We start from the raw sequence: 25,732 nt of genomic DNA on the forward strand, positions 1-25,732 counted from the left end.
AGGTATTGATAAAGGGGGTATTTGGGGCAGATGAACTAGACATCTTATATATTTTCATTTCTTATCTGTGATCGCTGATGTTTTTATGAGCACATATTTTGTTTATAAGGAAAAACAATAATAGAATCTAAATAATAATAATGCATGTCAGAGTCAATAATATACATATTTAAATAATTTTGTGTTGTTTCCCAGCTCACGAAAAAGTAGGAAACATATAATGCAAACCAGATTTCATATTTTGTTGATTTATACTTTATTTGCTAGTGAGGCTAACAGCCCCATGGAGTGTGATTGTTACATCGTTGTTATGGAAATAAATGCCAGCTCATCTACTTGGGATATGAATTGTGGATCTCCGCTTTTTAGACACTGCTTTCACTTAAGTTTAGCAGAGTGGCTCAAAGGAGATGGTTTCTAATATGCTATGAGTACTCTGGGCTCAGAGACACTGCCCACCTACCTCCGCCCCCCTTTTTTTGGGAATAACAATCAGATGCAGGGACTTGTTGATTATATAATAGGTTAGGCTATGTGAATAAGTTAATACCATTATTTTTTGATATACAAAAGGACACAAACTTTTTCTAAAGCCATTTTGTAAACCGGAATAGTATCATCTTTACTGTATTCCAGTTTCATCATTTTTAAAGTAAACAATTTTCTGAAGGATTTTTAAATACTTGTAGTGATATATAATAAAATTATCTTTTAAATAATCATTTCTGCACACTAAGGCTTTTCAAGGTATTTCAAGGAATACATTCAAAATGCAGAAGGAACAGCACATAATGCTTTTAAAACAATATGCCGTAGTGTTCCCATAGGACTACTACATTATCATGTTGACCTCAGGCAAGCCTCTAATATGGCTATTACTACCCCCATTTTGTAGATGTGGAAAGAGAGGGTCAAGGTCAGAGAAGCTAATGACTCATCAGGAGCACAGAGGGAGTAAATAGGAAAGGCTGGACATGAAACGCAGGGTATTTCCTCCCCGCCTTAATGAAACTGTGACTGTGGTCTATAATACTGTCATTGCAAGTCTGCTCCGGGCTGCAGAGCCCCCTGTCACTGGGTTTGGGGATTTTGTGGGTGGGTGGGAGGGCGGCTGGCTGTCACTGGGGCGATCCGGTCCGGGGTGGCCGGTGACCCAGGACAAAGCAGGCCAGGCCCGGAGGAGGCCGTCCAACCCCCGCCCCCCAGTCTCACCCGCTGTCCCCTCCGCCCCCACAGTGTGCCCGAGCGCGTGCGGGAAGCGAGCGTGCACCGAGAACAACGAGTGCTGTCACCCCGAGTGTCTGGGCAGCTGCAGCGCGCCGGACAACGACACGGCCTGCGTGGCCTGCAGGCATTACTACTACGCCGGCGTCTGCGTGCCCACCTGCCCGCCCAACACCTACCGCTTCGAGGGCTGGCGCTGCGTGGACCGCGACTTCTGCGCCAACATCCCCAGCGCCGAGAGCAGCGACTCCGAGGGGTTCGTGATCCACGACGGCGAGTGCATGCAGGAGTGCCCCTCCGGGTTCATCCGGAATGGCAGTCAGAGGTCAGTGGTGCAGCCCCCCACCCCTACCCCTGGATCCCCAGGAATGGGAAGGTTGGCGCTGCCCTCGTTCTGTCTGGACGGCCCTGGGGAGGTTAAGGGCCATGGGTCCACTCCAGAGGGCTAGTATAACTGACATTTTATATGAGATTCTAAAGAGGAGCAGTTGCCCCCCCCCCCAAAAAAAACCAGTTTGTTTTATGTTGTGTTTTGGAAGTGTACTGCCTGGCCATGTGAAGGTAGTACTTGACTTGTGGGCCTAGGTACCCAGAGGTCACAATCTCCCCTCCCTGCACTGGCCAGGCAGCCTAGTGTGGGGTAGACGTGGGAGGACTGTATATTTAGGTTGTCTCATCCCTGGTGCCACTCAGCACCAGCTCTGTGAAGTCTTGGGGAATGCAGGAGAGAAGACCAGCCAAGCCCGAACAGCGTCCTTGAGGCAACCAGCAGGCCCAACAGTCTGTTAGCACAAACTCCATCCTGTGCCCGCACTAGCTTCCACAAAGAGTAGCCAGGAGCTCAAAGTAACCTGTGTTTTCCGTCAGCACCTGTTTCTCTCTCTCTCTTTTCCTCGACCAGCTCCTTCTCTCAGTTTTCTCTGTCTCTCTCATTTTCTTCCCTGAACACTGAGACTTCACTTGGGAAGCAAAGAAGTTCTTTACAGCAAAAAGCATCCCTCTGGGTGTATGTCAGCTGGGTTTCTGTAAATTTGTTATTGGTTTATGTTTTTGAAAAAGCAATAGTGGCATTGTTATAAAATATAGAACTACAAAATATAGAACCCTGGAAGCAAAAGAAGACCAGAAGTTTGGGGTACCTCTTCCCTCCTCTAGGTAGAGCAGAGAACTTTTAGGAAAGAACAATTCAGTTGTAGCGGGCCAAATGCTTCCTTCATCTTCAAACCAAAGATAAAACTCACATTCTTTCGTAATATTAGACACAGAACAACTTTCCACCTGTTATAATGTCTTTACTCTTGTAATAATAAAAATTATTCCAAATACTTTTAAAAAGATAAGTGTGCCAAGGACTCTGAATGAACTGTGAAGTGTACGTATTCCACCCAGAATAAGTCTACAACATTTTACTCACATTTTATTGGTAGCCTTAGAACTTAGGAGGGCTTTCCCAGTACCCTGGGCCATGCCTGGAACCCAGGTGAGAGTCAGCTACCATTCTTCCTGGGGGTGGGAGCAGAGATGGGACAGCTGGTGCATGAACCGGGGGCAGTACCATCTTTGGCCTGGGGATACATTGTCCTGTGATGTCGTGGGGCCAGCAGGAGGGGAGTGCTGTGCATTTCAGCGGTGTTGTTTCTCCCACTGCTGTACATTTTCAAAGGACCGAGCTGTTATTTTCCCTACCAGTTCTTATAGTCTATTCAAAGCTACAGATACACCTCTCCTATTTTAAAATAAAACACCATCAAGAAAGAATAAATACCACTCTCAGCCTTTAAGGCCTATTTGACACTGAGTGTAAAATATTTATTAATACTGTTTATACCCTCTCTGTACCAGAATGGATTCAGGGAAGCTTAATCTATAAACATGTAATCAGAGCACTTCCTTAGAAAAACATTTTTAAAGTGCTAGATGATTCCTAGACATTTTAGCAAAGGTGTTTGGTTCAGAAATTGCTATTTGAATAAAATGTCGGGGAAAGTTAAATATACACTTAACATTACGACCTAGCAGTCACACTTGTGGACACTCCTCCCAGAGAAATGAAAATATATGTCCATGTAACAACACGTAGATAGTTGTTCACAGCAGCTCCGTTTGTAATAGCCAAAAAGCCAAAGACGAAAAACAACTCCGATGTTCTACAACAGGGAAATGGTTAAGTCAACTGGGGTACATCCATATCGTGGACTATTATTCAGCCATAAAAAAGAGCAAATTATTGAAACACACGACTTGGGATAGATCTCAAGGACATTATGCTGTGTGGGGGAAAAAAAACTGATCTCAAAAGGTCACATACTGTAGAACTCCCTTTATATAACAGTCTCAAAATGACAAAATTGCAGTGATGGAGAAGAGGTTAGTGGTTGCCAGGACAGAGTTTGGGAAATGAGGGTAGGGGGTGGCTCTATGGGAGATCTCCCTAAAGTACTTCTGTATCTTGACCACGTGAAGACCACACAAGAGATAGAAGGTGACACGGAATTACACATACATTGTACCAGTGTTAATTTCCTGGTTTTGATATTGCATCATAGTTGCATAAGATGTCACCATTAGGGGAAACTAGGTGAAGGGTACAAGGGAAAGTACTCTTTGTAACTTTCTGTGAATCTGTATTTCAGGGTAAAAAGTTTTTTAAAAGGGAGGGTGGGGGCATTAAATGGTGTATAGATAAATTAGAAGTAATAAAAGACCAAAAAACAAAAAAGAAGTGCTGAAGGGAAGCTGTTACCTGTAGTAGAAATAAGAAGGTTGGGTATGATGTTACAGGAAAGAGAAATCTTCCTTTCTGTGGTTGGCCCAGTTCCTTGGGAAACCTTGCCTGGCATTCTCCCCACATGAAATAGGAAAATAGCAGGGAAATTTTGTTTACCTCTAAGTTTGTAAACAAAACAAATCCCTGCATCTTTGCCTTAGATATGCAGTTAAGGTTTCATTTAAAAAAAAAAAAAAAAAAAGACTTTCACATAAGCTATCACTTACACTGTTTTCTTAAATGTTTTTTACTTCCTTTCATGAAGTTTAAAAGATCATTCAAGAACAATAATGTCAACATACCTAGCTGTCCAATTCACCATCCTATTTATTACACACACAAACCATGAGGTAGTATCATTTCTTTGGAAATCAACCCAACTTTGATCTTGGTCTGTGGTTCAGCCCCCGATTTCTTAAATTAATGGTGGCTAAGCAGGAGAAGTGCCGGTCTCACTGATCCCTGACTCCTGGCGGTCCTGCAGCACGTTTGGGATAGCGTTTGAAACAGGAGTTCATTACAAAGTAATGGAAGTTCCTTGCTTTCAGTGCATATGCAGCTAAAACAACATTTCAGTCAATTTACAAGTTTCTGCAAAACACTGTCAAGAAATAATTTCAGTTGTACGTTAGCGAGTAAATAACGGATCTGTGTTATTCCGCAAGCATTTTGGAACTCCTCGCTGGATTTTGCTGGGATGCCGGCTGCGAGAGCGAGACTCCCATTAGTGGCAGAGACACCGCTGTCCCTTTGCTGTTCCTGTCTCCCAGCTGCCCCTCCGGGGTGTGCTGGGCAAGGCCACAGCATTAGAGAGCAGCCCTGTTTTCCTCGGGAGCCACCCCTGTGTCCTTTCTTCAAGGCTGTTTCCCCCACATGGAACCAGCTGGCTCCCCGGCCGACAGCCTCTGATGCACACATGCCTCAAGGATGTATCACATATTTTGTCTGGAAACAAGAGGCACGCTTTTCCTTTGTAGGCACTTGCTTCTTTTGGTTGCAATTGGAATGGCTTATCCTGGGTGGCTTCGGGATGAGATGACGGTGTGCCCACTTGAATGCTTCAAATCAGTTGTTTTTGGTAAGGGGTACTGCAAAAACAACTTAGAATAAAAGTGTGTCTTCGTGATTTTTTTTGTTAATGCAAGGAGCCTGACTCAGTTCTCTGTGTTTTTGGTTGATTCTTTATCTTCAATAGTATGTACTGCATCCCTTGCGAAGGTCCTTGCCCCAAGGTCTGTGAGGAAGAGAAGAAAACAAAGACCATTGATTCTGTTACCTCTGCTCAAATGCTCCAAGGATGCACCATCTTCAAGGGCAATTTGCTCATTAACATCCGCCGAGGCAGTAAGTATTCCATCCGTCTGGAAGAGATGGCTGGATCTCTTGGTTTTCTTTTGTGGACACTTTTCCTTCCCATCCATGACTCACAACTGAAGCCTGGGCCTAGAAAAACAACATGGGGCATAAGTCTTGTGCTCAACACCTCTTTTTTGAGTTTCCCTCAAAGATTTAAAAAAAAAAACAAAAAAAAAAAAACCCAGATTGAAAGGCAGTCTAGTTTGCAGCCATTGGCTCGGCCAGGGTCATCACGCATCTTTCTGCTGGTCCCGTTGTACACAGGAGACGCACGTCCCAGCACAAGCCCCAGAGGAGGCTGGTGGGTCAAAAGCATGACTCAGCAGCAACCTCCAGCTGGAACCAGAACCACACGGCTTCAAGTCCAAAGAGTTTGGGTAACTTGGGAGGTATTGAGGAGACTGTGCAAAGGGAAGAGTTTAATGATACCCCTTTAAAATTGTATTAAGTCCAAAGAGTGGTTAATCTCCAAATTTACTTCGGAGAGCCAAAAAAATAAAAATAAATACTAGTGTGTGTCATCACGTATTTAAAGCTTCACTCCTCACCCCTGTAAGATCGCCATCGTTTGCAGTAGACGGCGTTCCTGGTAATTGCATGTGTGCAAAAGCATTACTCACAGACTTATTCTGTGATATTTTCACTTCCGCACTTTAACTGACAATGGCGTCTAGCCTTCAATTCTCCACCCCGGGGACCATTCAGTCAAGGTACCTATGATGGTTTCATAATCTAGAATAAATTAGTAAGAAGACCTTGAGGTTGAAAGGATTTTTTTTTCCCCTAAATCCTTCTGTGGAGAAATTTTCACAGGTCAAGGAGGGGAAAATGACTGGTTTATTTATTCTGTGGATTTACTTTTCCTTAATACTGTTTGTTTGGTGAGTGAGCTATGCTCTTACGGTTTAGAGATGGCAGAAAAACACGTTTGCGCTCAGTCCTTTTGGATCTTTTGGTACTCCTCGTTTTCCAGAACCTTTTTCACCGCTCTGCCACAGAGATAACTTTGCTTCCACACGGCTAGAATTCTCTCCCCCTCATGCTGCTTCTACAGTTTTATTCCTGGGGCACCTGGGTGGCTCAGTGGGTTAAGCGTCTGACTCTCAATCTCAGTTCAGGTCTTGATCTCAGGGTCGTGAGTTTGAGCCCAGCGTTGGACTCCATGCTGGGCGTGGACCCTACTTAAAAAAATAAATAAATGAACAAATAACGAAGATTTTTTCCTTTTGCTCTTACTAGATTTCTTAATTTTTGAAAAGATGCCCTCATCCCCTAGAACATACCCTTTAAGTACCTAAGCCTTCTTTTTAAAAAATTTTTCATATCCTGAAGATAAGAATTTAATCCATGAATTAAATCCATGGAGAAGTAGAATTTGAGAAGGAACTGGTACGTATTCATGCGTGGTGATGAAATGTGTCTTCCTGTGTATGTCCAGTGGGAGAAATCAGCTGAATGCGGGGTGATATGACAGCTCATTGAAAAGGGCATCCCCAGCCTCGACTAACAGGCAGCCATCCTGCCCCCCATTTAAAATTCAGGATCTTGGGGCGCCTGGGTGGCACAGCGGTTAAGCGTCTGCCTTCGGCTCAGGGCGTGGTCCCGGCGTTATGGGATCGAGCCCCACATCAGGCTCCTCCGCTATGAGCCTGCTTCTTCCTCTCCCACTCCCCCTGCTTGTGTTCCTTCTCTCGCTGGCTGTCTCTATCTCTGTCGAATAAATAAAAATAAAATCTTTAAAAAAATAAATAAATAAATAAAATTCAGGATCTTTTCCTTGAAATATCAACCGCAGGCAACTTCTGGTGTTTATAACTTGAGTTTCTCCTAGAAGACCATTAAACTCTACAGTAAGCATAGGACAGCATCCGTATTCTTTTATTTTTATCAATTCAGAGCAAAATAGAACTTCTCATTAAATAAGCCTTCAACAAAGCATATGCAATAAAATCGCATTAGTTGAACCATACCCAATTCATTCTAGTATTCATTGTAAGTTTGGCATAAGTCGAACTGAAGTTTATGTTCTTTTTTACTACGAGGAAAAGACAGGCTGAACAGCATGATGGGAAATACAGTGTGTCTGTATTACGTTGTTTTCACGTACATAGTGGTAGCAATTCTTTTCCCAGCTGTCCTCTCATCATGAAAATCATACGTGTGCATTATAGAAAATTTGGAAGCACAGAAATGAATTTTGAAAAATCACCCGCAGATAACCTGGTGTGTTAACGTTTTGGTGTGTTTTCTCCCGGTCTCGGTAAGACGGACTCTTTAAATATAGATCCCTGTATCTTAGGAACTGGAAAGGCAGCAAAGGCAGTTCCTAATGAGACCGAGAAAGTGTTGTTTACTTAGTCATGCCCTTGTACTGTGCAGGCAATGCTGTCTGTTGACAGAGCGTATTAAAAGACGTTCCCTAGATTTGTCAGCCTTAGCTAATTGGCAGTCTGGTATTTATGATTTTACATTCGGTTAATCAGCCTGGGAGCTACAGTACCAGCCTTCTAGAAAGTCCCCTCCCCCTGCCTCTGAGGGGCCCTGTCCCGGGAGAGGTTGTTGAAAGTCAGGCCCAGGGAAGTACATTGTTGACAGGGATGGCGGGCCCTGTGCCAGCAGCCTGAGCCCCTCTGTGACACCGAGAGCTGCCACGGATCGTTCTCCAGACATGTTTGCGAGAAACCGAGTGTGTCATCCTTGCACTACGTGAACGTTCACTAACACGGCCCCCTCTTCACGCAGATAACATTGCCTCGGAACTGGAGAACTTCATGGGGCTCATCGAGGTGGTGACAGGCTACGTGAAGATTCGCCATTCCCACGCCTTGGTCTCCTTGTCCTTCCTAAAAAACCTTCGCCAGATCTTAGGAGAGGAGCAGCTGGAGGGGTAAGTGCTCCGGATTTCATGGGCTGACGTTCTCCTATTGCAAAATAAGTAGCATGTGACGTCACTAAGGTCAGGACTCCCTCGTCACAAAGCAGAAAGAAAGAAGCGAAGGTAAGGCCAATCCCACCTGCGTGATGGCCCACCCCCTTGGGCAGAGCGCCGTGCAGCCATGGTCCTCCATCCTTGGGATATTGCTGTTCTGGAAAACTGTGTTGTGACCTGTCAGTCAAGGGCTGCATGCCTGACCACGACTATGGAAACAACAGACAGGGATGCTGGTGGGGACGTTCTGTGCCAAGAGCAACAGAAATGGGTCTCAGGTGCTTAGCCCTCTGTGAAACCATCATTGACATGACTCATCCCCAGGATGCTATGTACTGTGTAAAACCATGCCATCTTTCAGAATACAGGGGCACCTGGGTAGCTAAGTCAGTTGAGCGTCCAACTCTTGATTTCAACTCAGGTCATGATCTCAGGGTCATAAGATCGAGCCCCACATCAGGCTTCACACTCAACTTGGAGTCTGCTTGTCCGTCTCCCTCTGCTCCTCCCCCCGCCCAAATAAGTAAATAAATAAAATCTTTCACAAAAAAAAAGAAAAGAGAAGAAAATACAGTTGGCCCTTGAACAACATGGTTTGAATTATGTGGTGCCCTTAGACACAATTTTGTTTTGTTTTGCTTTGTTTTGTTTGGCTAAATACAGTATAGGACTCTAAATGTATTTTCCTTATGATTTTTTAAATAATATTTTCTCCAGCTGACTTCATTGTAAGAATGCAATGTATCATGCATGTAACATACAAAATATGTGTTAATCAACTGTTTATGTTATCGTAAGACTTCTGGTCAACAGTAGACCGTTACTAGTTAAGTTTGGAGGATGTCAACCATTCTCCGTGCATGGGTGACTATGCGGAGTGTGCGCGCCCACACCCCCACATCATCAGGGGTAAAGTGTACGCGGGATCGATAAGAGCTGGTGCTTACTGCTGTAGCTTCGCTCTAGCAGTTGGCCTGCGTGCACCTCTACAGGCGTCCCTTTTTCGTCATACTCCCTTTAAATACAGCTCTCGCCTGGCATTAAGCTTTGAAATCAAAGGAGACCTCCATTAACAAGCAGATGCCTCCCAGAGAGAATTTGGGGAAATAATTTAGGGAAGAAAGAGGTGGGAAGGTCATGGGAAAGGTTGTCCTTGCTGACTTATCTGCCCCGACTGGATAAAGTTACCCCATAAGGGTTTCTTTACAGCCTCCCTGCTTTTCTCAGACTAACTCTTGGTCAGTCTTAAATTCTTAAAATTCCATCATCTGATACAGCTAAAGAGAGAGGACAGCTCTTCATTCCATCCTTGAAAAGCACACTATCCTCCCCACTGGGAACACTAATTCTCTAGGAAAAAATCTTCTTTCTCCTTGCAAATCCAAGGAGGCTGCCGCTGTGCCCAGCCCCAGAGTGTCACAAGTCACTTGCCATGGCAAGCTGGGGCTCTGCCATTTTGAGGTGGTGGTTCTCGTTTGTTGTATTACATTTTAAAGTGAATGGTAGCACAGGTTTTTTTCTCTCCTGGTAGGTTTGTGCTTCTGGAATCCCTTGTGTTGGTAAGCACTTTTTTTTTTTTTTTTTTGGCAAATCGGGATCTGCAACTTTTCCTGTTGCTTCATGATACACATTTTCTTTTTCCAGGCTGAACAAATGATAGATATAGAGGGGAAAGCTGGAAGGAGATTTTAATTTTTTTTTAAAGATTTTATTTATTTATTTATTTGTTTGTTTATTTATTTATTTATCTATATCTGAGAGGAAGAGAGGACAGGGGAAGAGTAGAGGGGGAGGGAGAGAAAAAGGGAGAGACTCTCCAGCAGGCTCCATGCTGAGCACAGAGCCCAAAGCGGGGCTCGATCTCACAACCCTGAGTTCATAACCTGAGCTGAAACCAAGAATCTAGTGCTTAACGGACTGAGCCAGCCAGGCCCCCCAAGAATTTACTTTTTGTTAAGAATTATTACACGATTGGGGCGCCTGGGTAGCGCAGTCGTTAAGCGTCTGCCTTCGGCTCAGGGCGTGATCCCGGCATTCTGGGTTCGAGTCCCACATCGGGCTCCTCGGCTGGGGGCCTGCTTCTTCCTCTCCCTCTCTCCTGCTGTGTTCCCTCTCTCGCTGGCTGTCTCTCTGTCACATAAATAAATAAAATCTTTAAAAAAAAAATTATTACACGATGGGATTGCCTTTTAGTCATGTGTTAACTGAAAGTATTACGCCCTGATCTGTAGCTGAGAACTAAGACTGATTTTTATTTGCACGGCCATTTAAGGCACATTTCTCATTATCTCAAACTAGTATAAAATCTGAAGTCCCAGTGGGGGCTCTTTAAGGATGCCTGCCATTGCTCAGGTATTTGGGACTCCTCCAAGCTCAAGTAGACTTCAGGCCCCTGCCCTACTGTTAACATTTTAGATGACAAGGAGAGGTACATGGGCCTTAGATGTCCACACCCTGCTGTTGATCAGCTGCCCTTGTAGCTCTGAGGATACTGGGCTTCCAGCCTTTCCTTCCTACATGCTGCTGCTTGGAGGCTCTCTCTTCAGCTGGGGTTCTTGAGAATCTTGCCCATCTTGGTAGGAGTTGGGTTCTCTCACCTGCCTTCTGCACCCAGGACCATAAAAGGTGTAGGTCATCCTCACTTCAGATGAACGCCACCACAGCTCTTTGTATTAGGGGTGACCAGTAGCAACAACTCAGTTCTTCATTTTGCATCCTCAGACTTAGGAAAGAGACCTAGTTCCAGCCCTTGACCAGCTCTCCTCACTCCTGCAAGGAGGGAAGAGTCAGAGAGAGGCAGAGAAGAAAGGAATATGATAACTAGATACATGCCAACAACAGTGCAAAGTAGAACCTGCAAGGAGCTACAAGGGAAAGACAAGGAACGTGCCATAGGCATGAAAAAGAGGCAGAGAATCTGATTAAGAAGATCCCACAGGCTTTCAGAAAGAGGTGGCATTTGAGATGGGCCTCGAAGGGTTTCCAGAAACACTCAGAAAGCAGAGGGTGAAGAAGGCAGTTCAGGATAGGGCAGTAAGAGCAAAAGCAGCGAGTTGGGGCATCCTGGGACCTGTTTGGCAAATAATGCTGGAGAGGTAGGTGGTATTCGAATTACGTAAGGTGCTATGCACCCGGGCGTGGAGGTTATAATTTAGGTAGGCAATGGAATGTATTCAAAGCTTTTGAGCTGCAGGAGTGTTAGCAGAGCTGCCTGGACGTTTCATTTCTGTGCGTCTTTGGTTTAAGCCAAGATAACTTTTACCCCAGTGGATCCCAGACTTTGACATTAGAACCATCTTGGGTGGGGCCAGGTTAAAAAAAAAAAAAAATCTGAGTGCACCCAAGATGCAGCCCCAATTCAGTCAGAATGTTTGGGGGTGGGATCCAGGCATCAATGATTTTTCTCAAAAATCCAAAGTAATTTCACTGTGTAGCCAAGACTGGATACCACTGCTGTGTCCTGTTATTTCTTCTTCTCATATGGAAATCCCCAAAGCACTTTGCCTTTTTTCCTAAATATTTAATTGTCACGCTATTGCCTTTAAGTACTATTTTTCTTGAACTTCTACAGCCAATGAGAAATAGATAAGTGCCTCCATTCGGTTCAGCAGGATGGGGGGTTTAGAGGTTTTGTTTTGAGGGAGCACAGATGAACTCCTGGTGCTGGGATCCTCTGTATCTGACCATGTTGGCTTTCCAAACTGGAACTGAGACCTCCCTCCGAGTCCCCTGAGCAGCCCGGACCACTGACTCACATCCAGAACACGAAATTCGATCATTGTAGCTGGAGGAGAGCTCTAGCCTAATATCCAGAGCGAGCCGATTTTGCAATCAGATTTCCCGGGTGGCGAAAGATGTAGGCAGGATCACATCCGAACAGACGGCGGGCCCGTTGGTGGCTGGAGAGCGGGGCCCGTACGGCATCAGGCAGTCATCGGTTTGCCCGAGTTCCGGGTTTCCTTGAGGGTGTCCCGCAGTCTGTGGAATGTTATGTGCCTCTCTAGAGTATTAACCTTAGACATTAGGAAAAATCAAGGTTTTTCTGCTGTTTAAGAAGGAAGTGGATTTTTGTAATACGCATGTATAAGATTTCTATAAAATGACTAGTTTTTAAGCCCTTGAATAGAAAACAGAATATTTCTGTTATCTGGACAATTCCTTGAGGTGGACAACCTTATTTTCTTATGGCAGCAGACAAATAAGGAGGTAAAATTTTGGATTCTTTGGTGCCACCAAGGATCATTGCCCCGAAAAGCCTAAAAGCAGATGGAGGTAGTAGGGTTCTAAGACTTGAAATTTTGGGGTGCATTTAGGCATCTCTATACTCCTGACCCTACCACTTGACTTTGCAACACTTGATGCTTCATTCTACCTTCCTGCAACTCTAAGATTAGGTTGCAACACGGCTGCATGTTAATACTTCCCTGGGACTTTTAAAAATAAAGACTCAACCATGTGACTCAGCAATTCCAGTCTCTACCCAGTGTCTTCCCAAGAGAAATGAAACATGCCCACACAAGACTTGAATGTGAATGTTCACAACAGTATTATTCATTATAGCCCCCCCCTCAAAAAATAACCCCACTGGAAACAATCCAGATATCCATCAACAGACGAATGGATAAATGACATGTGGTACAACAGAATACTATTCAACAGTAATGTAACAACATCGGTGAACCTCAGAAACGTTAAGCTACGTGAAAAAAAGCCAGACACAAAAGGCTGCACATTGTATGAGTCCATTAGTTTCTAGCAAAAGCAAAACTATGGAGACAGAAAGGAGATTGGCGAGGGCTGGGGGTAGGAGCAGAGATTGACCACCATTGGCAGGGAGGGAACTCTGACATCATGGAAATGTTCAGAAACTGCATAGTGGTGCTGGTGGGACAGCCGCATACATTTACTGAAGATCATGGCACTGTATACTTAGGATGGGTACAATTTTTGGTAGGGAAATTAGACCTCGGTTAAGCTATTTAGGAAACCCTCAAAGAGGAAACATTTTCCGAGTTTCTGTTTGGTACCCAGTGCCACTTGAATATAAATTCCTGCCCTTGATGAGCCCCCAAGGTTGGTGTAAATATTGGATTTGGAGGAGATGGGATGTGGTGTGAGCATCTGCAAAAAAGCCAAATCCTGTATCTGTTGCAGATTGCTGGGATGCTGGACACACTCCCTGTGTGCTGGGTTCTGATGCCCCCTAGAGACAGCCGGAAAGAGTCCATGCTTTCTCCTCTGAGAAGCGAAAGGGAATCATCAGTTGTGTATTGGCAGATTTTTTTTTTCAATCTGTCAGTAAGGGCTGAAGGAGGGGAGGAATATCCGTTCCTACCCCCACCGTCTGGACTCCCAGCCCTCAAACCGCTTTGCCCACAGCCTGGGAGAAGCCAAATAAGTATGTTGCCTAGCGTTGTTGATTTAGCAAGTGGTGGGGATGTTGCTCAGACCCTGATTTCTGGATGCTCAAATGTGATGCTCCAAGCCCTGGCCCCGGGGTTGTCTTCTGTGCTCTGTGCGAATCCCCAGCACTTTCACTTTCCTGTGTTCTCACACGCTTCCTGCCCTTCATCAGAGCAGGTGGGGAGGTGGGTGGTTGTTGGTAACTCACAGGTAAGACAGCCCCAAGCCTGGAGCCATCAGTAAAACACTTCTGAGTATAGTATGCACTGGGTAGTCAGAATATCAGTACAGGTAATACACAGGTATCCTCACAGAAATGACAGACTGCTTCCAACCCACCTCATTGGTCGATATTTTGTCAGATGGCGCCCACCCAAGTACAGAAACAAACATATTTTGCCGCACAAAGAGGGCTGGGAATCAGGATACCAATATCTATAAAACCTAGGCGTCTGTGTAAGCTACAGAAAAAAAAAACAACTTAATTTTTAAAACTAGTCTTTGAATGTAAAGGCAGTAAGTTTAGAAACAATTAGGAAGTCATGTTTACTAAATAATTGACTTATATAGACATTTCCTTTAGGAAACAATGAAAAAGGGGATGTGTGTGTGCGTGTGTGTGTGTGTGTGTGTGTGTGTGTAAAACATGCCGACAGGTCTCTCCCTTTTACCGTCTCTTAATTGTCACCTAACCATGAAAGGAGAATTTGGGGGGAGCCAGGCCCCAACCTGAGGTTGGAAAAACAAGAGCCGTATTGACAGGCAGCTCATGAATGGCTTGGTTATTATTTTGATGAAGGTTTTATTTTTATTTTTCTGTCACTCACAGAGGCTCCATAACGCCTGGGTTTTATTGATATTGGTATCCTGGCTCCAGGCCTTCTCCGTGTTGTAAAAAAATGTTTGTGTTTACTGTAAAAAGATAATCTTCCTTTTCAAAGTGATTAATCACACACACAGAATTTCAGTGGGCCTGCCATTCATTTGTCAAATTCCTGATTTATAATTCATGCTTCCTCCCATGGGGAGAAGCCATGTTTTGTTCAGAAGGTGTTTTCAGTGTGGTTTCTGTTCCCTGCCAGCGAAATTAGTTTACTAAAAAAGAAGCCTCATCCTGCATTGAGACAGAGGTTTGACCGGGTTAATGGGCCTTTACTTCCGGCCAAGAGGTTTCTGCACTGACAAGGAGGTTGGGGCCGCCTGAGGAAGCTGAGAGCAGCCAGACCCACTGGGCTTGGTACTGGCACTACGGAGTGTCCTTCAGAGCCGAAATTATTTGTGGACAAGAATGGGCCTACATAGGAAACACCTGTTTCTACCTGCAAACCCTGCCCTCAGTTGTCCGACGACCCCGATCACCCAGCATCAGCTTAAGCCTGGCACTGGGTGGCCACTGTCCCCAAGGGACAGCAGGTCTCACCTTGCCGTGTCCCAGCGCTTTCCACCTCCATACATGGCCTTGCGTCGCATATCCCGAGTCTAGATTCATGTGAACAATGTCTTCGGTTCCTTCTCCTGTGGATCTGTGTCAGGGAGTGAGCTCTTCCAGAGGAAAATATTTATTGACTCGCAAGTTTTTGCCACCTGGTTTGGTGGCCTTGAATGTGTCAAGGGACCTCAAGGTGGGTTCGTGAGGAGGCTAGCTTGGTTCCAGACGTGCCGCCTTTGGCCTCACTTGCCTCACTGAACCCTGTGCAGGCAGCGCTCCCACTCCCACCCCCTGCACGTCTGTGGACGGGGCCTGGTGCTGGTGGAGGGCTTGGGCTCGGGCTGACGGGGCAGATTCCACCCCAGCTCTGTGACCCCTGCTGGGCATTAGGGTCTCAGACTCATAAAACAAACCGGGAGCTCAGATGTTCATACCGCTTGTTGTCCTGTGGGTGTGTGTTCATGCCCCCGCCCCCAGCCCTACATGAGAACGGGGCGGATGGCTATAGAAAATACTAAGGGAACTGCCTATGGCTACGTGGATCATTAACGGCATTTGTAGTCCTGGATCCTTGTCTCTGAACTCCCGTGTGAATTTCCAGGCATGTGGCACAAGTCTGCTCGGCAGCATTATAACCATAACTTTTGCTTTCTTCTTAATGAAACTCAGGCTGAGGATTGATCGAGCAGGTAGAGGTCCTGGTATGATATATGTAGGGAACCCCATCAGGTGCAGAGAGGTGCCCCGTGGACACAGCCTCTAGGGCAGAGGAGGGCTCTGGACTCCTGGCTCTCCTGGCTTTGGAAAGAGGGCTGGATCCTTTCTTCTCTGCAGTTGGTGTGTTGGATCGTTCAGAGGATATTAGCAATAGCTCAAAGTGCTACACCAATTCCTAGACTCCGTTCTGTATAAAGTGCTTGAGTGAGCTCCAGAAAGAACCAGAGGCTGGGGACCAGGAAGGGGAGAGGAAGGATTCACGGTCTATGGGGAGCAGAGGACTTGGATGGACAGCATGCCTGCCTACCTGGTTTCCCCCAGGGATCTAGAGAAAGAGGTATACCGCCTAGATCTCTTTCCAGACCCCTTAGCTGTAGCTGTCTATGTTCCCACTTCCTGGAGGATGGATTTCTCTCTGGGTAGCAGAGATAGCTATTGCTGATTCTGGCTGTCCTTCCGTCTTGCCTTCAGTCGACAGGTGGAGCTGCTGCTTCTCTGTCCACCCCCCTAGGGGCAGGACCCGTATCTCACGTGGTCAGCTTTGGACCTCCAGCCCCTTGTTGCTGCCCAGCACCTGTTAGACCAGTGCTCCTCCAAGTGTGCTCCCAGGACCAGCAGTGCCAGCATCATCTGGGTGCAGGTTAGCAATGCAGATTCTTGGCCCACCCAGCCCTACTAACAAGAAACTCTGGGAGTGGGGCCCAGCACTCCAAAAACAAGCCTTGTGCACACTAGCCTAGTATTGGACACTGAGTCACTGTTGCCTGGAGGGGTGGCCCAAGTGGACTGTCCCTGGGGGATTGTTTCTCTTCCCCCACCTTCTCTAGGCACCATGGCTGAGGCTTTTGAGGACGGGGTGAATCTGGAGGAGGGAGCGGGCCCAGGGCTGGTCCACCACCCAGACTGTCTCCCTGTCCCATTCTTTCTCCTAGCCCATCGTATGCCGCTGATGGCACGGATGGGATTTACCCCCAAGGATAATGGCAGACTCTCTACAGCAAATATGTAAGCTGTTCTGGTTGAGTGGCCGAGCATATCTCTTCTCCCATGGACTGATTTCAAGTGCATTATACATACTCTGCTCTGAGAGAAATACCCAAAGGCATTTCTACGGAATGATTACAGTAATATCCTCTGGTGTGAGAAGCATTATTTGTTGGTAATAGAGGTCCTAAAATTAATTAGTGTCTTATCGATTTCAGTATGTTGTCCTTGAATCATGTTGTTGCTATGTTAACAGTAACTGTCCACTCTTACACACTGTTAGTAACTAAATCTCTTATTGGCAAAGGCAGCGTGTTCCGGAGCCACGTGCAGAAGAGGACCGGTGTGGGGTGGCCAGCAGGTGGGAGGGAACACTGGGAAAGGGCAGCAATGCTCACGGTGACTTCTGTGCTTCTAGGAACTACTCCTTCTACGTCCTTGACAACCAGAACTTGCAGCAGCTGTGGGACTGGGACCACCGCAACCTGACCATCAAAGCTGGGAAAATGTACTTTGCTTTCAATCCCAAGTTGTGCGTCTCCGAGATTTACCGCATGGAGGAAGTGACAGGGACTAAGGGGCGCCAGAGCAAAGGGGACATAAACACCAGGAACAACGGAGAGCGAGCCTCCTGTGAGTGGACCCAATGGCCATGATAAAGTTGTGGCCCCTCCTCCAATCTAGAATGATGGCTGCGTGGGAGGCCCCCTCCTTGTCTCGCTAGGGGGGACACGGGGCCTCCTGAACCAGCCCTTTGCGCATATGTGTGTACCTTCAGAGTCAGTCGTGGGGCCAATTCACGACAGATTCATATTTGTCAATGTTCCTTCGCATCTCTAGGGGTGCTAAACATTTATAAATAGGCTCCTTCTCAAAGGGAGTATTTTACAGAAGTGCTTACAGAATGCAGGGTTAAATCTTTTAAGGCACAGGCAGACAGTGAGATGATTTTTCAAGGAAGAGCTGGTCCTCTCCACTGCCGGAGAGCACGCTCAGCTCAGTCTCCCGCAGTGTAGGGGAAGCCTCAGCGCAGAGGGGACTGAGCTCCCAGCCCAGCGCGGTGGCCACGGGTTCCCTGTCTCTCCCTCAGCCTCCTCCTTGCTTCCACCCCAACACGAAAAAGATAGAGAAAGCCTACCTCCCTGAACGGATACTGCTTTTTAAATTGAGAACCACATAATTATAACCTTGCCATGGTTATAAACTTTCAGGTCTTGTATCTGAGATCTAACAGTACGTCTCTCATCTAACCCTGTATATCAAACCACTTTTAAAAATGTTGTGGTTCTGTTTGGCTGGATAGGGTTATAAAAGTAAAGTGTCTCTCCACCATCGGCTTTTAATAAGGGAAGGGTACCAGGAAAAAAAAGTAGAGTCATTGACATGATCAGAGGTGATTTGCACACGTGTACACACACGTACACACACACGGGAGGGAAGGACTTGTGAAACCATTAGCATTTGACTGGTTAGTTTTGCTGGTGTCTGGATTTACCGGTAGACGCTCAGATCGCTCCGGAAGAGCTTTGGAAGAAGCCTGACACGACATTGCACGGGGTGTTGGCAGCTGGCACCTTCTCCCTCACATGCCCGCCGCAGCCCCTGCCGTTCCCTCTGTTCAAACCACAGCAGAGCAGATGTGGCTGAGCGTGGCCCAAGTGTTTTCTCCTCGAGTCAGATTGTGAATACAGTAGCTATTCATTTTCCTTTGCAAACACAATCATGTTTTCTCTTTAAGTAACACATTAGCAGGAACCGCAACTTTGTTCCAACCTCAGATCAGCACATTTTGCCCCACTGACTTCTTAGCTTTCACCGCCTGTAGCCTCCGCTTCACCCGCTGAGTGTGCATTACGATTCAGGCCAATAGAGGCGGACAAGGACAGTCTGTCGGGGCACCAGGTCTCCGTGAGCGGAAGCAGTCAGCAACGCTGCCCTGGTTCTTGGGGTCATTTGAATCAGGCCGGAGGAAGAAGGTGGGGCTCCAAGCAGGGTCCCAGCTGCAGCTCCCCAGCGACTTCGCACAGCGCACAGGAGGCTTGGCCAGTGACATTGTTCATGTAGGCACATCATTGCCCGTTGTGTGTTAGCCCCGGCCGGAGGCCTTCCAGTAGTATCCGTGTCCTTCCAGGTCGACACCAAGTTTAGACACAGAGACGTGCCCCCCCGTGGCACACCTGAGCCGTTCGCCTGTCTTTGCCGATTGCGCAGAAGCAGGCGGAGGTCCACCACTGCAGGACAGTGCCATCCTATTGCAGAAGATTCAGCCCAGCGTAGAGGTCGATCCTCACCTTCCCGGGTCCCCTCGGGAGCCCGGGTCTTAGTGCTCAGCAGAAAGACCAGGTGCCTTGATTGGTCAAGCAGTTCCTCCCTGTCAGGTTAGGAAGCACGGATCCGGGTCCAAGTGCAACCAAGTATGCTAAAACAAAGGAACGAGCTGTGTTGCAGCTCCATGTGGTAAAATGTCCAGGCCCTTAGTAGAAATCAGAGAGCCACTGAGAAGTCCAGGAAGGGACACGGCATGTACAGCCAGCTTTGGAGAAGAGGGAAGTAGGGCAGCACTGGTGACTTGACAGACATGTAGAGGAAAAGAATGTTGGGGGCGCCTGGGTGGCTCAGTCGTTAAGCGTCTGCCTTCGGCTCAGGGCGTGATCCCGGCGTTCCGGGATCGAGCCCCACATCAGGCTCTTCCGCTGGGAGCCTGCTTCTTCCTCTCCCACTCCCCCTGTCTGTGTTCCCTCTCTCGCTGGCTGTCTCTCTCTGTCAAATAAATAAATAAAATCTTTAAAAAAAAAAAAAAAAAAAAAGAACGTCGACCTCTGTCACTCACGGATATACCTTTGTGCCCCAGGTGAAAGCGACGTCCTGCACTTCACCTCTACGACCACATGGAAGAATCACATCATCATAAGGTGGCACCGTTACCGGCCCCCCGACTACAGGGACCTCATCAGCTTCACTGTCTACTACAAGGAAGCGTGAGTTTCTGCGCTCGGTGGGGTCCCGCGGGCGGGGCCACCCGTGCTGCTCCCTCACCATCCTCCCATCTGTCACAGGACCTCCATCACCGCGACGACAACCACAACAACACAGTGTTAGCTCGAGGCTTCAGTGGGTGATTGAGAGGGGTTTGAATAAAATAATTCCAAAGAGAAAAGCTTGTGTTCTAGAGAATTAGATGAAGTCCAGACTTTCATAAAGTGGGATAGAGGATGTGCCCACTAACCTGTACCCCAGGAACACCCCGCAGGACACCCAGCTCCCCTGGAGGGAACCCCCAGATAGATCTATCATCGTATTCCTGTCTCTCTATCAAGGAGCCCTTCCCAAGACCTGGTCCTCTGCTCTGGGTCATGAACTAGGGAAGGAAAATGGAGAGAGACTGACCTTCTTGTGCCTTCTGGTGATATTCACCTGCCTCAGCAGCCATGACTCGTTCCTCCAGATGGCACTTCTTTTGGTCCCCTCTTCCTTCCTTTCCCTCCTTATCCAGGTGGTTCCACCAACCTCCTTAGTCACCCTCCTCATCCAGCTCCCACTGTGATGCTCCAGGTCTCTTTCCCCAGTGCTTGGCTTCCTCAGAGCTGGAACCAGAGCCACCAAGGACAGTATCTTGTCCCCTTTCCCCTGCTGGAGCCGGGGCCCTAGGAAGGGTCATAGCAGTGAAAAAAGTGGGTCTCAGGATTATTAGGCATTCAGTGTGTTTCTGGATGGGAGTCGTTCATGGTCTTCCGTCATGACGACAGGGAGGGGTAGGTTAACATCTGTTTTGGAAGCCCGCGGCCAGGGACTGTCCAGCCCTTTCATCTGATAGATGGAGAATCCCCACCTGCCCAAGCATGTGTGCAAACTACTCTCTGCTCTTTCATAGTCCCGCCAGTGCTTTGGCAGCGTTGACTGGTAATCTCACCAAGGAGTTGATGCTAGTTTCCAAGACACTCTGGAAACTAAATATTTGAATATTATAAGATACTTAAGCAATCACAATTGTTTGTGAGCAAATGAGATTTTGGAAGCTCTATTTTAGAAGCTGTGTCCTTTTTCCCCAAAAGTTTTATTCTTCATCAGTAGCTGATGTTTGCATTAAATGATTATGCTTGTTTTTTCTTAATGGTGAAAAATGCCACAATTGGAAAAGAGAAAAATAGCCTTTGCCTGCACGCTTAAGGAGCAGTGCTTTCAATCCCAGTAGTAATGAGAATTTACCCTTTCTGAGGCAGGGTATGTAGTTCTGTAGTGCGTTTGTAAACGTGGTAAAACCTGGGGTCCCGTTGCTGCATTTTATTCTTCTGTACAAATCTAATGGACTATTTGTTTGATTTAGAATTCCCACTAGAGAAAGTGTGACTTGCTAGGCCCCTGGGGAAGATTTCCAGGAGCTTTGACATCAGAGACCTAAACCTTCCTCTGAGCTTCATCCACTGTCTTTCTAGACCTTTTAAAAACGTCACGGAGTACGATGGCCAGGATGCCTGTGGCTCCAACAGCTGGAACATGGTGGATGTGGACCTCCCTCCCAACAAGGACGTCGATCCTGGCATTTTACTGCAGGGACTGAAGCCCTGGACGCAGTATGCCGTGTATGTCAAGGCGGTGACCCTCACCATGGTGAACGACCACATCCGTGGGGCCAAGAGTGAAATCTTGTACATTCGTACCAATGCTTCAGGTATCCACAGACCGCCCATCCCATATTTTTCATGCGCTCCCCGTGCTTATTACAAGATGTCTCCATCCTGGACCAGTCTGTGCTTTATGTGTCTTTCTTATCGATATATAATGCTATATCATATTATTTTTTTCCCAGTCCCGATATCCTCGGCTCTCCCGGGCCATTTTCCTGGCCCATCTTCCATCATCTGCCTGCTCTGCACCAATGAGCCCAGGTCCTCCAAGGGGGCTGGGGGGGGTTTTTCGTAGTTGAACCTCCAGAAACTGACCACATGCTGCTCTGGTGTTCTAGTTACTCACGTGGCTCATGGGGTTTCCATCTTCATTCTGTAGAGGCAGGGGTTCCAAGGAGGGAGACAGAATTTGGAAAGCGTCAGGCAGAGTACGTTGCAGACGTTCCAGATAGTCACTGGTGAAAATGTTCCTCCTTCTGTCTCTGTGTTCATTTTCTAAACCACTTCATTTTTCTCAACTCCAGAATCTGGAACTAATGAAAGCAAGTGCTTGTATGTAGTAGCCAAGTATATGAAAACCAGCTTAGAGGTAGGAAAATGCACGTGACTTCTAAAGACAATGATGAATATCCCTGGATGGTTGCTGTTTTATAAAACACCCATAAGGTAGCACGAAATAAATTCAAATGGCAGAGAGGGTGAGGAAAAAGTGTTGATGGGGAAAAACCTTTGGCTCACGCATGCCTGCTTCCCCCTCCCCTCCCCTGCCCCATCTCAAGGATCGCATAAGTGGTCACAATCATGTCATGGACCCTGAAGTGTTTATAAAAATAAATCTGGCGCAGGCTTCTGATCCTGGGTGTCGGGTGGTATAGCAGAGGCTCAAAGACAACGAAACAAGTGATTCTTCTAACGTTTGGAATCATTTACTGTAGACAGCTCACGAAAAATAAAAAATCTCTCCTTATTATGACAAGTTCTTTTTTTTTTTTTAATCCATTCACTTACTTTAGAGAGAGAGTGAGCAGGGGGAGGGGCAGGGAGAGAGAGGGAGAGGGAAAATCCTTAAGCAGACTCCCCGCCAAACACGGAACCCGATGTGGGGCTCGATCCCAGGACCCCAAGACCTTGACCTGAGCTGAAATCAAGAGTCGGCCACCCAACCGACTAAGCCACCCAGCCAGGCACCCCTTTTATATGATAAATTCTTAAGAAACTTATTTCCTTTCCCCAGAGGTGGGAAACTAAGCACCATACAAACTGGGCCAGTTCCCTACGTTTTGGCCCCTGTCTTTACAAGTGGTAGGGACAGAGGAAGACTCTGTCCTCTGCCTCTGCCTTTTTTGTGACACTTAACATTTGAAACATGTAGGGGTGAGCTGTTTATCCTTGAAATACTTGACTTTGGAAACCTGAATGTGGTCACGCATCCAGTGGTGATGTTTTTCCTGAAAAAGCTGGCATTAGTCACAGCTTTTCCCTAAAGCATCCCTCCATACAGGTGTTCAGAACCTTGTCTGTGATACTCTGGGCCTTAAAATACCCTTAAGCTCTTCGCCCCTTTGAAATTTAAAGAGTGGCTTGGATGACCGTGTTGTGTAAGTGGCAGACAGTGAAGAGGTCTCTTGCACTTTGGAAAACCCCCCAAAATCAGTGTTTTCTTGTGAACCCAAGGAAAATAAGATTTCAGTGGTCCCGGGATACATTTGCCCTTTATATGTAAGGCAGCTCTGGGTTTGGGTTTGGGAGGCAGTAGTAAATAAAGCTTGTTATGCTTTGCCCGTAAATGAATATTCTTTGGCTGGTAACAGAGTCCATGGCTTGCAGTCGGGGCTCTGGGTGTGTTTGGGTTTGTGGGCTGCTTTTCCTAGTCCTGTCTCATTCATCCCGTGGAAGTGTGGTTATAGAACTGAGAGACTTGCAGGCCGTCTTCCTCCACGCCTCTTAACACACACACCCCGCCGTGCACACACACACATGCACACACACTCCTGCCCTTTCTCACTTCCCCCTTTCCTTTTTGCTTCTTGCTATTTTTATCAGAGCTCCAGAATCGCAGGCAAAACCCAAGACAGTCCATTTCACCACTTGCTAGAACTCCTGGAGTCAGACCATTTGGAGAATGGCGGTTGTAATACACGAGAACAATCCGCTGTTTGAATTAGCTGTCGGTTTTTAAGTCACCCCCTGTAACCCTGTGTGCCCCACCCCCGCCTTTTTCCATGTGCCGCTCAGTCACGTTAGTTTTCACAGAGATGACCTGAGAGTAGATGCTACAGAGAGAAATGCAGGCGTTGAAGTTAATACGATTTCAAAACAAGGGTCACTTCTCGTTTCGCGTGTCCGCGTTCACCGCCGTTTCCTTCTCCAGGTCAAACCCGCGTTTCCCTGTGGGCTTGCAGCGAGCACCTGACAGCCTGGATTCGGGGTTCATTCTGTTTTCTGAAAAGTCCTCTGTTCCCCTTTCCAGTTCCTTCCATTCCCCTGGACGTTCTGTCCGCGTCCAACTCGTCTTCTCAGCTCATCGTGAAGTGGAACCCGCCGTCCCTGCCCAACGGGAACCTCAGTTACTACATCGTGAGGTGGCAGCGGCAGCCTCAGGACAGCTACCTGTACCGGCACAATTACTGCTCCAAAGGTAAGGGGGGCCTGGAGCCCAGCTCCCGCCGTCTGAACCCGTCCACGCCCCGACCGAACACACGGCTTCCTGACAGTTCGAGCCCTCCGTTGGAAAGCGGCCACATTCTCGATTAAACGTGCTGACAGCTGCCCCCTTCTCCTCACCGGCCCACCTGACTTTCATGTCTGCTCTTGTCGGGCTTCTGTTTCCTGAGCAGACAAAATCCCCATCAGGAAGTATGCCGACGGCACCATCGACGTCGAAGAGGTGACGGAGAATCCCAAGACCGAGGTGTGCGGCGGAGAGAAGGGGCCTTGCTGCGCCTGCCCCAAAACCGAGGCCGAGAAGCAGGCCGAGAAGGAGGAGGCCGAGTACCGCAAAGTCTTCGAGAACTTCCTGCACAACTCCATCTTTGTGCCCAGGTACCAAGTGTCATCTGAAAATGTCTCCAGGCCAGTGCTCCGCAGGCAGGTTCCGTGGTGCTGTCTCCACACGGGTGGTTTGTATGTCAGGAGGGCAGAAGCCCGTAGCCATCAAGGGGGGAACAAGAGAACCAGCTGTCAGTTTGGGTGAGTGGGGTGCCTGTGGAAGGCAGTTAGCCCCAAAGGAAGGGGGACCGAGGGCTCATGCTGTTGGGGGCCGTGGGCGCGTCAGTGCCCCTGCGTCAGCCACACGGCCTCCCATGGAGAGCAGGTGGGCTCTCAGCTGTGGGGACAGGGAAGTGAAGCTCAGAGAGGCCCACACCCATGGAGACCAGCGAATGGAAGGGCTGGCGTGCGGGCCCTTCTTGCCCATCCCACTTCTCCCTGTGGCCTCTTGAAGCCCGGCTGAGGAGAAGTGAAGCAAGAGGGAGAAAACCAGAGTGAGATTTCAAAGTGGCCCAACTTCCAAGCACAGCCAAGTGCCACAGGCATCCTTCATAAGCAGGTTTGAGAAGCAGCGGAGAGGACGGCCTTTCAAGGCAAAGCGGCCCCTGTCCCCAGGAATCTATCTGCTCCCCTGCTCCAGTCCCCAGGTCTGCCAAGTGGGAACAAAAGTGGAGGACTGACGGTGCAAAGCCACACTAGTCACAGTAGCCAAAGCTGGGGAACGACCCACGTGTCCATCAGTAGATGAATGGATAAGCAAAATATGGTCTAGCCATGCAATGGCGCATTACTCAGCCGTAAAAAGGAATGAGATTCTGACGAAGGGCACCACTCGGATGGACCTTGAAAACATTATGCTAAGTGAAAGAAGCCAGACGTGAAAGGGACAGATATTATAGAATTCCACACATATGAAGCATTTACTAGAGGCAAATTCACGGTGACGGAAAGTGCATTCGAGGTTTCCCAGGCTGGGGGAGGAGGAAATGGGGAGCTCGGCCTTAATGGGTCTCAGAGCTTCTGTCGAGGTGATGAAAAATTTGGGGAACAGTGGTGATGATTGTACAACTTCATGAACGCCATCAGTGTCATTGAATCGTACACTTAAAAATGGCTCAGATGGCAAGACTTGGGTATTTTTTTTAATTCAAAAAAAATTTTTTACGACAATAAGAAATGGTTTTTAAAAAAAGCCGTGGAGGGGGTCCAGCAGGGCAGCCCTGCAATGTCTGGGGAAGGAGATGGAAACGGAGTGGCGGTCCGCATCTCCCTTTCCCCCCTGAGAGATTGTAGTGTGGCGTTTACAAACA

At 47.4% G+C, this 25,732-nt stretch overlaps 1 protein-coding gene across 1 annotated transcript in view; it reads left to right on the forward strand.

Moving 5' to 3' along the window:
* IGF1R (insulin like growth factor 1 receptor) overlaps positions 1-25,732 on the forward strand; it is a 294,529-nt gene that overhangs the window by 223,767 nt on the left and 45,030 nt on the right. The window contains exons 3-10 of the mRNA XM_040642718.1: positions 1,237-1,549; positions 5,187-5,335; positions 8,090-8,234; positions 17,228-17,442; positions 19,661-19,787; positions 21,243-21,478; positions 23,905-24,072; positions 24,272-24,476. Coding sequence (XP_040498652.1) covers positions 1,237-1,549; positions 5,187-5,335; positions 8,090-8,234; positions 17,228-17,442; positions 19,661-19,787; positions 21,243-21,478; positions 23,905-24,072; positions 24,272-24,476 — 1,558 coding nt within the window. The remainder of the gene's footprint in view (positions 1-1,236; positions 1,550-5,186; positions 5,336-8,089; positions 8,235-17,227; positions 17,443-19,660; positions 19,788-21,242; positions 21,479-23,904; positions 24,073-24,271; positions 24,477-25,732) is intronic.

Source organism: Ursus maritimus, unplaced genomic scaffold (assembly GCF_017311325.1).
Source record: "Ursus maritimus isolate PB19 unplaced genomic scaffold, ASM1731132v1 scaffold_27, whole genome shotgun sequence".
NCBI lineage: Eukaryota > Metazoa > Chordata > Mammalia > Carnivora > Ursidae > Ursus > Ursus maritimus.